The sequence below is a fragment of the Caloenas nicobarica genome, chromosome 1 (assembly GCF_036013445.1).
Source record: "Caloenas nicobarica isolate bCalNic1 chromosome 1, bCalNic1.hap1, whole genome shotgun sequence".
Lineage (NCBI taxonomy): Eukaryota > Metazoa > Chordata > Aves > Columbiformes > Columbidae > Caloenas > Caloenas nicobarica.
In genome coordinates, this window is record NC_088245.1 from 64,956,114 (window position 1) to 64,969,986 (window position 13,873).

The 13,873-nt window shown below is 44.5% G+C and overlaps 1 protein-coding gene across 1 annotated transcript in view; it reads left to right on the plus strand.

The window, feature by feature from the left end:
• TBXAS1 (thromboxane A synthase 1) overlaps window positions 1-9,619 on the plus strand; it is a 235,683-nt gene extending 226,064 nt beyond the window's left edge. Inside the window, exons 10-13 of the mRNA XM_065639909.1 lie at window positions 415-503; window positions 2,939-3,076; window positions 8,389-8,551; window positions 9,231-9,619. Of these exons, the coding sequence (XP_065495981.1) occupies window positions 415-503; window positions 2,939-3,076; window positions 8,389-8,551; window positions 9,231-9,305 (465 nt within the window). The 3' untranslated portion in view covers window positions 9,306-9,619. The remainder of the gene's footprint in view (window positions 1-414; window positions 504-2,938; window positions 3,077-8,388; window positions 8,552-9,230) is intronic.
• The last annotated feature ends 4,254 nt before the right edge of the window (window positions 9,620-13,873 follow it).

Genomic DNA, 13,873 nt, shown 5'->3' on the forward strand with positions numbered 1-13,873 from the left:
CAGGTCCCACTGCAATCCCGCTGGGTGGGATTTGAGCTGTACGCCCTCGTCTTTGGGAAGAAACAAGGGTCCTGTGCAGATTTTTGTGCATATATAAAACAATAGCTCTGTTGTAGCTATTAATGCTCTCTGTAATACCCAGCTTTTAATACTTCCCAGCAGGTTGATTTATTATTATATCTTCAGCTGGGCTGCACACCAAAGTGTTTTGATCATGAAAGGAATGCTATACACACATTTAATTACTGCCCACATTTTCGTATAATTTTATCATTTACTGTTTTAGATGAGACATCGAGTTCTTCTGCAGGAAAAATGCTCGGTAAAAAATAGATGATTTAAAAGCTAATCTGAGATGAGTTTGGCACTTAAATGTGAGAAAATGTAATTGTTCCTTTCTTCCTGCCTTTTCAGATGGTCCCTGATTACCAAAATGTACAAGAACTCCCTTATCTGGACATGGTGATTGCAGAGACATTGCGCATGTACCCACCTGCATTCAGGTATCTTTTTTTTTTTCCCCTTCCGATTCTACAGGGTAGATTCCCTAGCTGTATAAAATGGAAATCTGCTCTTGGGAGACCAATGTGCCCTTGGTCTCTGTGCCAACATCGATACTGCTTGTGCATTTGAAAGATATAATGTGGCCTGTTGAAGGAAAACTGCATAATACTGGTATTTCTAAAGCCATTTTTTTACAACAGATTGGCCAAGATTTCTTCCTCACTGTTCTTCACCTTCCCCAACGTTGGAGGACAGAGCCATTTTGCAGCAAGACTGGCCTTAGAAAGCCAGACGTTGCTGCTTCTGGGCTTTGGGGATACGGAGCAAGGACCTACCCCAGCCCATTGGCTGGTGTATGAGTTACCCTGCTGGTCATTAAAGCCCTGATCTGGGGAAGGGCTGCACATTCAGAATGCTGTATTTTATGTATGTGTTGAAGTTGGACCCCTGCTGTTTTGCACTTAGCTATATTAGTATAACACAGTACTAAGCTAATGGCAGCATCCATTAAATTTGGAAAGTTTTGCCCCAAGTCACACAAGACTGATTTTACCAAGTTATACTGATGAACTGAAAAGAAGGGGGAAAAAAATTAGAAAGCTGTTTGATTGTCAAATTTTCAAGTTATCACAAGCGTAAATGCAAATATTAAGAATGGAACTTTTGAAGGCGGTCAGCTGGTTGCACTGCTTCTTGGGAAGCCAGGGGAAAACTTCAGATTACTGGAAAGGAGCCAAAGCTGAGCTTGCAGTGAGAGCCTTTGAAAAAAATGCACCCCAGGATTGCAAGCACCTTAAAAAAGCTTAAAATAGTATTCTCTTTTACATATTCACGAAGATCAGAAGTCAAGATTTTTCCATGGACATCAGCAGGGTTGTTCAGAGGGTGAATGTCAAAGCTACTTGCTCCTGGGTGAGATGACTGGGCTTGACTACCTTATACATGGTATACAAGTGGAAATTGTTTTGCCAGTTAAAACATCAGACGTCTTTGAGTTTCAGCTGAAACACTGGGAAACAATCAATGTTTGTCAGATGGGAAACAGAATTAAAATGGAGCAAAGTTGTTCTGAAGTTCAGGTTGGCGTTGTTGTTGGTTTTTATTGATCTGGCTTTTACTCTGATTGATGTGGAATGGATAGGACAGCGCAGTGCCTCAGAAAGATACTAATTGCCTATGACAAGGATAATGCTGATTTAGGGGAAAATTCAGTAGCAGCCAAACTTGTTATAAAATGAGTTGTTTTATTAAAAAAAAAAAAAAAAGAACTTACTAGCCAGAGAACTTCTTCCCCAGAACTCACATTTCCACTGTCACCAAATTCATGTAAGGATGAGAAGGATGGCTTGTCAGTGTGTTTTTTTAGCATACCACTGTTTTGTTCCAGGTTTGGAGCTTCTGTTATTTATTTGTCTAGGAGAAAGAGAGAGATGGGTGACAGTGAGGAAAGAATGTGTTCCTGTAATGATACCAGACTGACAGCCCTGAAGCCGAAATCTTTGTTCAAGTTTTTAGGCGCAGCACAGGGAGCAGCAAAGGGAGCTCCTGCACATTGTCTTGCCCCTGTTCTCCCCGCTGGTGCCAGGAAAGAGATCTCAGGCTGAAATAGCACAGCACCCACCTGGCTCTGAGCTGGTTTGGGGTCTGTAGTGACCGCACAAGCACCAAAAGGTCTAGATCAGAGTCTGCCACCCCACATGCACACCCACACACCATTTTTAACAAGGTCCACAGACCCAAGCTCAGCTTTGGCAGGTGGCTTTTCTCAGCCTTCTTGTCATGATGAGGTTCCTAAGGACAGTCCTACTCTGTCACCACAGGGTGGGAGGAAACTGGAGAGTTTTGTTGCTCATGTTGTGCCTGTCTTTGATGAGTGTATATGAATGGCAGTTTTCCAAGGCTTGTGAATTGGTGGTATTTTAGTAGCAGCAGCAGAACACTTAGCCCTAATATTAAAACCATCCCTTGCTAAGTTTCAGGTTCTGTCTCAATGTGAGGGAGCGTCTCAAATAAACAAACTCAAAACTATATTTGATATAATTTTTCCTGAAAGCAAACCAGCGTACGGTTTCTGTCTGTTATTAGAGATGACTGACACATTTTGCCTGCAGTTTTCATTAAAAATTAGTCCAAACCCAACATTAGCAACAAATTGCAGTTTAACAGTTAACATTTTGGAACCGTAAGCAATCAGAAATGCTTTGCTGTGAAAAGGGCAAAAGCCAGCTGGGTTGGAGCTGTGTGCTTCTAGGTGAAGATAAGTAACATGAGAAGACACTCACATCAGCAATGGTTGCTGTATTTATCCTCTGGGAAAGTGTAACTCCCAAAATTGCGAGGTCAATCCAGCTGAAGAGATCGACTTTTATGGTTCCCTTCTGCTGTGTTTTTACCTTTATTAATCATCTGGGTTACATGACACTTACTGTTGCAGGTTCACTCGGGAAGCAGCTAAAGACTGCGTAGTGCTGGGACAGCATATTCCAGCTGGGGCTGTCATTGAAACTGCAGTTGGACATCTCCACCACAACCCTGAGCTCTGGCCAGAGCCTGAGAAGTTTATTCCTGAGAGGTATGTGGAGCAGTGCTTTCCATTCTTAGGTCGAAGTCTTTATTTGGGCCTGTTTAGATCAAAGGCCTGCCTTAAATGCTGTTTCATGCATTAGGGTGGGCACAGGACTCCAGCCTGTCCAGCAGAGACACCAGATGCTGCTGCTCCTTCACAGCCAGTCACCGGCTCTTCACCCAGAGCAGTATTTCCACCAAGAGGAGCACAGTTTAATTTAGATCATAAAATATATAATTTCTACCAAACTAGGCAAGTAGTGATAATGGCGCATCCCACAGAAGGTGCAAGGACTGGGCAAGGTTGAAATGTGGCACAGGTTTTCAGATCTGTTTCCAAATCAGATGCTGCAAATAGTGTGACGTCTGGATGCAGAAATTCTGAAGTGGGATAGCTGGAGCTACCCAGGAAACTCATCCAGCTCCTGGCTGGTTTAGAGCAGACTTTTCACCTGAGATGTTTTAATGGCGTGGGTACACTGTGAATGGGGAACCTATCCCATCTCCCAGGGGAATTTGCTCTCTGCCCATAAGTTAGGATCCTGGGATCTTAGCTCTGCTTGGCAAGCTGTATTTTCACATGGAGCATTTATTCTCTTTTCAACTGCGGGGGGCACTGTCAAGTTGTGTTTGTGTACCCTGCCCTATCTTACAGATGCTGAGCTGAGCTTACAGGGAGGGTTTCAGCTGAGGCAGTGCTGTGTGGAAGCACAACTGAGTTTTGTTGGCAGCTATATTTTAAGCTTTTCTGTGGGCAGCTGCATTTTAAGCTATGGCTGCATTGAAAAGTCTACTAAGAGAAAAAGTGCATGCTCCATAAACACTTGGGTGTGAAGGCGGCAGCTCAAACCCATCTTTTCCAGCAGGACAACATGTGTATAGTGTAGGTGGGTTTGCCCAATGCTCCTTCTGGAGCAAATCTTGGCAGATGCTCTAGCAGGCCATGGAGAAGAGCAATGCCAAGGTTAGAGAGGCCCAGAGTTTTTGCTGGGAAGGAATCTTAGCAATAACTGGAAGTCACGGGGTGGAGGGGGGAATGTTTAGCAAAGCTTATCTAGAAATCACAGAATCACAGAATGTTAGGGATTGGAAGGGACCTCGAAAGATCATCTAGTCCAATCCGCCTGCCAGGGCAGGAACACGTAGGTGAGGTTACACAGGAAGGCGTCCAGGCGGGTTTTGAATGTCTCCAGAGAAGGAGAATCCACAACCTCCCTGGGCAGCCTGTTCCAGTGTTCCGTCACCCTCACTGAGAAGAATTTTCTTCTCAAATTTAAGTGGAACCTCTTGTGATCCAGCTTGAACCCATTACCCCTTGTCTTACTGTTGGATGTCACCGAGAAGAGCCTGGCTCCATCCTTGTGACACCCACCCTTTATATATTTATAAACATTGATGAGGTCACCCCTCAGTCTCCTCTTCTCCAAGCTAAAGAGACCCAGCTCCCTCAGCCTTTCCTCATAAGGGAGATGCTCCACTCCCTTCATCATCTTTGTTGCCCTGCGCTGGACTCTCTCCAGCAGTTCCCTGTCCTTCTTGAACTGAGGGGCCCAGAACTGGACACAATATTCCAGATGAGGTCTCACCAGGGCAGAGTAGAGGGGAAGGAGAACCTCTCTCGACCTACTAACCACCCCCCTTCTAATCCACCCCAGGATGCCATTGGCCTTCTTGGCCACAAGGGCACAGTGCTGGCTCATGGTCATCCTGCTGTCCACCAGGACCCCCAGGTCCCTTTCCCCCACACTGCTCTCTAACAGGTCGTTCCCCAACCTGTACTGGAACCTGGGGTTGTTCCTGCCCAGATGCAAGACTCTACATTTTCCCTTGTTAGATTTCATTAAATTTTTCCCCGCCCAACTCTCCAGCCTGTCCAGATCTCGCTGGATGGCAGCACAGCCCTCTGGCGTGTCAGCCACTCCTCCCAGCTTGGTGTCATCAGCAAACTTGCTGATAGTACACTCAATTCCCTCATCCAAGTAATTGATGAATATATTGAATAGTATTGGTCCCAGAACTGACCCTTGAGGCACTCCACTAGATACAGGCCTCCAACCAGACTCTGCCCCATTGATCACGACTCTCTGGCTTCTCTCCTTCAGCCAGTTTGCAGTCCACCTCACTACCCAATCATCCAGTCCACGCTTCCTCAGTTTTGCCATGAGGATGCTGTGGGAGACGGTGTCAAATGCTTTGCTGAAGTCAAGGTAGACCACATCCACTGCTCTGCCATTGTCAATCCACCTTGTTACATCTTCATAAAAGGCTATGAGGTTGGTGAAACACGACTTCCCCGTGGTGAAGCCATGTTGACTGCCCCTGATGACCCTCTTATCCTTGATATGTCTTAAGATGGCACCAAGGATAAGGTGTTCCATCACTTTCCCAGGGATGGAGGTGAGGCTGACCGGTCTATAGTTGCCCGGGTCCTCCTTCTTGCCCTTTTTGAAGACTGGAGTGACATTTGCTTTCCTCCAGTCTTCAGGCACCTCTCCCGTTTCCCAAGACTTGGCAAGGATGATGGAGAGCGGTCCAGCAATGACTTCAGCCAGCTCCCTCAGCACCCGCGGGTGCATCCCATCTGGACCCATGGATTTATGGATGTCCAGATTGCTTAACTGGTCCCTAACCCAGTCCTCATCAACTGAGGCAGACTCCTCCATTGCCCTGCCTTCCTCTGGGGCCTCAGGGGTACGGGGCTCCTCAGGACAGCCTCCGGCAGAGTAGACAGAGACAAAGAAGGCATTCAGTAGCTCTGCCTTCTCTGTATCTTCTGTCACCAGGGCACCCACCCCATTCATCAGTGGGCCTACATTGCCTCTGGTGTTAGTTTTATCTGCCATGTATTTGAAGAAGCTCTTCCTGTTGTCCTTGGCCCCTCTCGCCAGGTTTAACTCTAAGGAGGCCTTAGCTTTCCTAGTTGCCTCCCTACATCCTCTGACAACAGCCTTATATTCTTCCCAAGTGGCCAGCCCCTCCTTCCACGATTTGTAAACCCTCCTATTCCACTTGAGTTTGCCCAGCAGTTCCCTGTTTAACCACGCAGGTCTCCTGGCTCCCTTCCTTGACTTCCTGCGTGTCAGGATGCTCTGATCTTGAGCTTGGTAGAAGCAGCCCCTGAAAGTTAACCAACTATCTTGGGCCCCTTTACCTTCAAGCAGCCTTGCCCACGGGATTTCCTCCAGCAATTGTTTGAAAAGGCCAAAGTGGGCCCTGCTGAAGTCCAGGGTTGCAATTCTGCTCAGTATTCTGCTCCCACCACAGGAGATTCTGAACTCCACCATCTCATGGTCACTGCAACCAAGGCAGCCCTCCACCTTTACTGCTTCAACCAGACCCTCCTTGTTAGCGAGGACGAGATCCAGCAGCGCACCTCTCCTAGTCGGCTCTTCCACCATTTGCATCAGAAAGTTATCGTCAATGCACTGGAGGAACCTCCTAGACTGAGGCTGACTGGCTGAGTAGTCCTTCCAGCAAACATCAGGGTAGTTAAAATCCCCCATAACAACCAGAGCCTGTGACTGTGAGGCCACGCTCAGCTGCCCGTAGAAGGCCTCATCAAATGCTGTCTTAATTGTTTATTCACCACTTTAACAGTAGTATGAAAGCACATTACAGGGTAAAATGGATAGTGGGGGCTGCAGTCCCCTTGACTCATACACTGCTCTTTTTTATGAATCTGAGATGAATTCCCTTTTGAAATTTCCCTGAGGAATGAAGCGTAATTACTAACACTCTCCCCACCTTGTATCAGTTGGTAATGTTAGTAAGAATTACAAAATAAGAGCTTAACAAAAAATAAATTAATGCAGCTACAGCCTTTTTCCCCCTAGTATTTCATTTTGAAATCTGCCTCAGGAATAATACAAGGAAGACTTTAAATTTACCAGAATTGTATATGGCAGTGAGCAAGGCAAGAATTGCACGGGATATGCAACAGTGCTCAGTACACGAGTTAACGTTCTTTTAGCCTCAGATTACAGGCTTCTATAGTACCCTCTGCAGTAGTATCCCAATTTCACTTAGGATGTCTAAGCCTGGGGATGGTGTTAGCAGAAATACACAATATTATTTTTTTTTCAGACTTCAAAATAGCCTGTATTACCTCTCACCTCTGTCTACCCTGCATGATTTCTCTGGGCCTTAGAAGTCTGAAGTTCTTGCAAACTGTATCCAAACAGATGAGAGGTTTTCATGGATGACTCTGTACATCAAGGACAAAACCTTTATCCACATACAGAACTGGAAAAGTAGTTCTGTACTACCAGAGCAGCTGCGAATACCTTATGACATGGGAGGACCATGTAGATTTCTGGGGTAATGCCATCGCTGTGAAGGTTTCCTTATTTTAAGGAACCATTTGGATCAGTGACTCAGCACAGGCCAGCGTGAGCCTCACCTGGCTGATTATGCATTGGCCCTAATGACCTGTAATTGGCCCTAATAAGTTGAAGTGACTCATGCTCTGTACTCTTGTCTGTCCAGTACACATCCATCTTTGCAGATGTTGGCAAAGAGATTTTACTTTTTTTTTTTTCTTTTGGACTGCTGTTCAAATAGAAATTTTGTTTCCTTCCGTGTGAGAAAAAAAAAAAAGCCTCATTTCTAGCAGGTTGATCAAGTGTTTTAAATCTAGCTAGTTGATGCAGATCTGCATACAGACTGCCACATTCATCAGTCTCTCCAATCGGAATGAGGTACTTCAGCCCTAAGAACAGAAGTGTCTGCAGTTTCAGTGTTTCCCGACTGGGAACCTGGTCACTTTGGGCTAAGAGCAGGAAGATGGGCTGTCCTGAATTTTAACAGTTCTCTTCCACAGCCTGTCCAATCCCATGAGATTTCATCTCCCCTTGCAAGCTTCCAGGAGAAATTCCCATTGTTCTGCTTCTGTGGTGCAAGGCAGGGAAGCTCTGCTGCTAATTCTGGTTAGTTCACACTGCAGCCCATTCGTTTCCTCTGAGCTGTAATCTCTCCCCCATTCATGCAAACCTCCACACAGCTAGCGTGTCTGCACCTGAAGTTATCATTCTTCTGAGTATGGTCTTTGAACAAAGGCAATTCATTAAAGACAGGTTGTAAATAATACTAATGTCTGTCTGTCCTCTCCTGGAATCACTAGTTGATGAAGGCTGATGGCCATAAGTTAATTATCTCTTTACTTAAGGGCATCAGCCCCATCAGGACATAATCTGTCAGTAGTCCCCTTGACTTGTTCATTAAGACCAATTGAAATAACCACCCTTTAAGATCTAAATGAAAAACATGGAAACTGGTTCAAGAAATGCTTTTTGCTCCTGATTCCATCTCCACACCTTCTAGGTTTACAGAGGAGGCCAAGAAGGAACGACATCCCTTTGCATACCTGCCCTTTGGGGCAGGACCCCGTGGCTGCATTGGCATGAAGATGGGTTTGCTGGAAACAAAGATGACTCTGCTGAGGATTTTGCAGAAGTTTCAATTTAAGACCTGCCCAGAGACTGAGGTTTGTACATGCAGATGCTTGAAGGCCACACTTATTAACTTCATTGAGGTGACGGTGTGTCCAAGACAGGACAGCTTACTTGTCTTTGTGACTTTCCCTTCATTTGAGAAAATTGCTGGGCCACTTCCATAATAAGGAGCAATAAGAGGCCTAGACTACATGTTTTAATCAAAACGTGAGAAAACCTTTATGATTTTTTTCCAACAAAACAAATAGTTACAGACCCCTGTCTGGAGAGCAGTGTAGCAACACCTCAGTCAAAATAACTCAATTTATACAGGGTGAGAATGGGTGTACAACTTCCATGGGGTCTCAGCACTTTACTATGCAGGGTGTTTCAAAACAATGAACCCAATTTGAAATCACTATATTTCTGAAATTGGGTCCATCTTTTTGAAACACCCTGTATATTGCACCTGGCACTTATTTGGCAGCTCTAGAGTTTACAGAGATAATTTCTTCCTGTTCAGATCTACAATATACCTGGGCAGCCACTGCCTCAGCCTCTGGCTGTAAATTCTGTTTAATATTATACTACCACAGCTGACTGTAAAACAAGTACTTTACAGCTTCCACAGTAATCCTGGTGTGAATTGGTCCCCAGCAAAAACGTCTGTCTGTACGTGAGGGTAGTATACACACATAAACAAATACATATAACTGCTCTTTTTTCTTTCAGATTCCTTTGCAGCTGAAATCAAAAGCCACACTTGGACCAAAAAATGGGGTCTACATTATGCTAGAATCTCGCTAAATGAAAATGTACATCCTGAAACCTCCCGAGATGGGACCCCTTCTTCAATGACTCACTTGGTATAATATTTTTCGAAACCCCAAAGACAGGTAGGAGCCTAAGTCTCACTGATGGTCAGCAGGTGCTGCCTCACCTCCTGTGGGAGATCCTCCAGTCACTTCTTAAAATGAGATGTGGGCTCCGCAGTCATTTGGTGGTTTTGACATTGTTGTGAATAGTATCTGTAAAGAAGCATCCCACTTTCACTTGCTTTTCTACATTGCACTTGCTTTCACTCATCTTTGAGAATGCTTTTTCATGTTTATGTTCAATGAATGGAGCAGATGTTAAGCATACACTAAATTTACAATAGATTTTCATTACAATTCATTATCTCATTCATCCTTCTCATGCACTTCTAAGTCTCTACTCTAGAAAAAGCCCGAGAGGCACCACAGTTACAGCAGAAGACCTGTGATCCAGTGTTAGTACATTGGGTTTTATTCTGAACTCTGCTAAAAATCAAAGCAGAGACTCCTGCACAATGCTTAATCTATCCCAGTGTCTATAAAGTGGAAGGAGCTGCACCTTCTTCAGGCTTTTGAAGTGATTTGAAATATGCCTAGGTTAACAATTTGCACTTGGCACATTGCATTGATTTGATTGAAGAGGAATGAAGAGTTCCTCTGTTTACTAGCTAAGTTCCAGTAGTTAAGACTAAAGAAATGAGGTGGCAGCTGTTTTGCTGGTTACTGAACTGGTTTGGAAAGGTGGAGGAAAAGAAGATACAAATTCAATGAAAGCAGGAAGACTGGAGGAAATTTAAGGGTATTCAGAAGGTGTTGTTACAACATCTGCTTCACTGCTCTGAGGCCTTTCCTTTCCGAGCACTGCAGCTGGCACCATCCTTGTCCAGCTCGTTGACTCACAGAGATTAAGAGCACCGCATGCACTAAAGCCAGTGGCAAGGGAGTGGGGTCCAGGATCATCAGCCCCAGCAGCTCCCTTGATTCCTTGTGTGTCCCCAGAGCAGGTCACGTCCCAAGTGCCTCACTCTGCTCAGGAGGGAACTTGTCGGGTTTCCCCACTGCAGCAGCACCATGGATCTATTCAAGCTGTATGGCTGTGTACATCCATCTTCACAGCCAAAGCAGCAGTACGCTCCCATGCTTCACATTCCCTCCATGCTCTTTCCTACTGCTCTACAAAGCCCTTCAATCACCACACAGCTAGTTGAACATCACACAACAGTGATTGACCTAAAAAAAGAACCAACCAACACATTTCCTTCAGTGGGCACCATAAACTGGTTGGCTGTACAACAAAGCCATGAGAGGAGATAGTATCAGGGTCCTTTGATTTTTTTTTTTTTTTCTAAACCGGAAAAATTCTTATGGCACCATAAGAATAAGGAAGCACCTTTCAGTTCTTTGCAAGTGTGGACTTGCTGTCTGCCAACAAACTCTGAGGTTTCCTTAGGTACAGCATCTCTCTTGGTGACGTTATGCACAGAGAAGTATCATGGCAGGAGGAAGAAGAGACTGACTGCTCAGCGTCACTGCAAGGATTGCTGGAAGGAGCCATCTGCTCACTGATCCCCAGCTAGCTCCCTAGTTTCTCTCCAACGAGCACCTTTTGCTGCTTTCTTCCCACATCCTGTCTGAACACCGATCAAATTATTGTATCTTGCTCCAGGAAGACTTTGTCTTTCTCTTTCATGGGATTTTTGGGATTTTTTTATTTTGATTTTTTAACAGAACTGAACAGGTAGTAGTGGTGAAGTACTGACCTGGCAGTCTTGGAATTGTTCCTGTTTCCTTGGAGCATCTCTGGCACACTACTAAGTGCCCTGTTACAGACACACATCATATGAATTACCAATGGAGTGATTGTTATTTGAAAAGCAATATACTGTATATACCCTAATTTCTACACATTATTCATCATTTTTCCCTCATGAAAATAGTGTGCTGGCAGCTGATTTACTGTAGAGCTTATATATAAACTAGCAAAAAGTTGGATGGGCCTTACCTAAAAATGTCCCACCTACCTGACCAAGCAAGCAGCTCATTCCAGTCTGAAGTCAGCTGTCAAAGGCTTGTTTGTTTCTTCAATTTTTTAAAAATCTTTTTCTTCTTTAAATGACTTAGCAGGACATTGCGTGCTTCATTTTTGAACAAATGCTCCAAGCCTAAATCAAGCTTATGTCTTTCTTCAATACGCTTATGTATTAACTGTTTATCTGAATGCTGTTTGTATCCTCAATATTTGTCTGAGTGCCACTAAAGTGTAGAGCAGTTGAACAACTCATATTTTTGTGCCTGAACAGAGTACTATCATCTTGAATCCTGTTGACTCCACTGGGAAAAAAAAAAAAAAAAAACAAAACCAAAACCAACCAAACAACAAAAAACCCCCAAAACCCAGTACTGCGCTGGCTGCAACTGTCCATCACATTTTACAGGCCTGGAAACTGCACCAAGAGCCTTTCCCAGCCACTTCAGAGTTGAACAGACAGTATGTGCAAGTAAGCTCACTTGAGTCTGAGCTAAGGTTTTCTCAACTGTCCCGCAAAGTTTTCTGGTTAGGAAGCATTACCTATTTTCACCTGTCAGTTTGCAGTGGTATGGAATAGAGGAAATATTTTTGCAAGTGTGGGCCATGCCAGATTCCTGGAAGCACATCGTCCCGTGTTCTACAGGCAGGCCTAGTGAGACAGCTAGAGAAGTAAGAAAGACAGAGAAAAGGCTGCCAACTTTCCAGTACTAAAGGAAGAGCCCCGAGCCATTTCTTCCTTTTAAACAACAGCTGCTGATACAGTCACCAGACACCGCACAGACATTTTACCAGGATATTTAACGATGCTGGGCCTCACCCTGGCTGTGTGGCCTCAGCAACATACCTAAAGAGCAAGCTGTGTTGAGGGACCCATGCTGCTCTAGCCCCCTGCAAGGACACATTTGCAAAAAATGAGACACAGGACTGACAGCAGCTCTGCAAAACAAAAACTGGTAATATCCTATTAATCACAGTGTGTCTGTGCACCCATATAACGTGGTCCCAAACTGATCCTGAACAGAGTTGGCTCTAGTATTCCTTTAAAAAAAACATAACAAAAAGAGGAGTTATGTTTATAGTTGCAACACGAAAACATAACTTGATATCCTTAAGTAACAGTGACTGTTAGCATTTGTGGTACAGCATGCTTCACTCAACAGTAGTTGATACTAGGGAGGAACAAGGAAGTTGATTTTAAATAATTTCTCTCCTCAGAAACAGTAAGTGTGTTGTCTTGCATTGCTGAGCTGCGGGTTTGTTTAAAAGCAGGCATGTCTGTTTTACAAAAGGGTCTCAGTTCTTCTCTGACAGCTGATACAAAGCAAATGATACTTGGTAAAGGAAAGCTTCTATATAAAACATCTTCTGGGACTTTGCAATGATTACATAAAGCTGTCAGTATAAAGTGGTGTTTTTCAATGAGCATGCTGAGACAGAAAACCTTTACAGTTTTGTACTTTATAAAAAATATTCCTGGAAAATCAGGGCTGGGTTTTAAAAATGGTTCTGCTCACGTGATTGTAAATTTGATCTATTCTTACCTGGCAATAAATGGCAGATTTTCCGCTGTGTGTGATACTTTCTGAAATGACCACCTTCTTATTTCCCTTTGTTAAATAATCTTTCCATCTTGAACCAGCTTCACCTAATATCAGACACTTCTGTGCATTCACAGTAGTAAATATGCTAAAACAATTAAAAGCTGATTTACGAACCTTTGTTTCATTGCTTGGTTCACACTGGCCCTGCTGTCTTTCTTCCAACTGTGAAAACTCTGATTAGTCTCTAAGCCGTTTGTTCCCTGCACTGCTGGGTGCTATGGCTATTTTAAAGGAGGGAGCAGGATTCCCTCAATTGCTAGGATTTTTGCAAGTAGAGATGAAGCCATGACCGGGCCTGAACCGAAAAGTGCAAGGGAGCTCTTCAGGCCCACGAAGCCCATCCCCTGCTAGAACAAGTAAGCACCAGTAACCCTGGCAATACAAAATAGCCACTCGCCCTCCCAGGTTTTGTGCTGGAAGAAGTATTCCAAGTAAAACAGCATTTCTACAACTCCCTTTGGCTCAAAGGCAAAAAAGCAAAGCAGCAACATGGGAGTCCTCTCCAAGCCAAGCAGCACTGAGTACAGGACCATAGCTGGTACGTGCCATCCACCCCAGTTCCTCTTATCCACCACCTCTACTTTGCCAGGCTGCAGGTATCCGAACTGGGTCGTGTCCTGCCACTCCTTCGCTGCCACCACTTACAGAAAGGATTTTGACACACACATCTGATAAAATCGAGGCAGAATATCACGACAAACCTGATTACAGGTAAAACTCATCAAATGGTGCGGTGCGTTGACCCCTAACCTGCCAGACCCCTAACCAGCCCAGTGGGTGGGGGTCAGGGGTTCATAAATTATGGTGCTCCATACTGGGCGCTACTCGCAGAGCAAAGTTGTTTGGCTTCTGCTGGCTTGCCATCTGTCTTGCCAGGATGGACCTCTTATCAAGAAAGGGAACAACCTTCACAGCATATCTTTCTCCTCA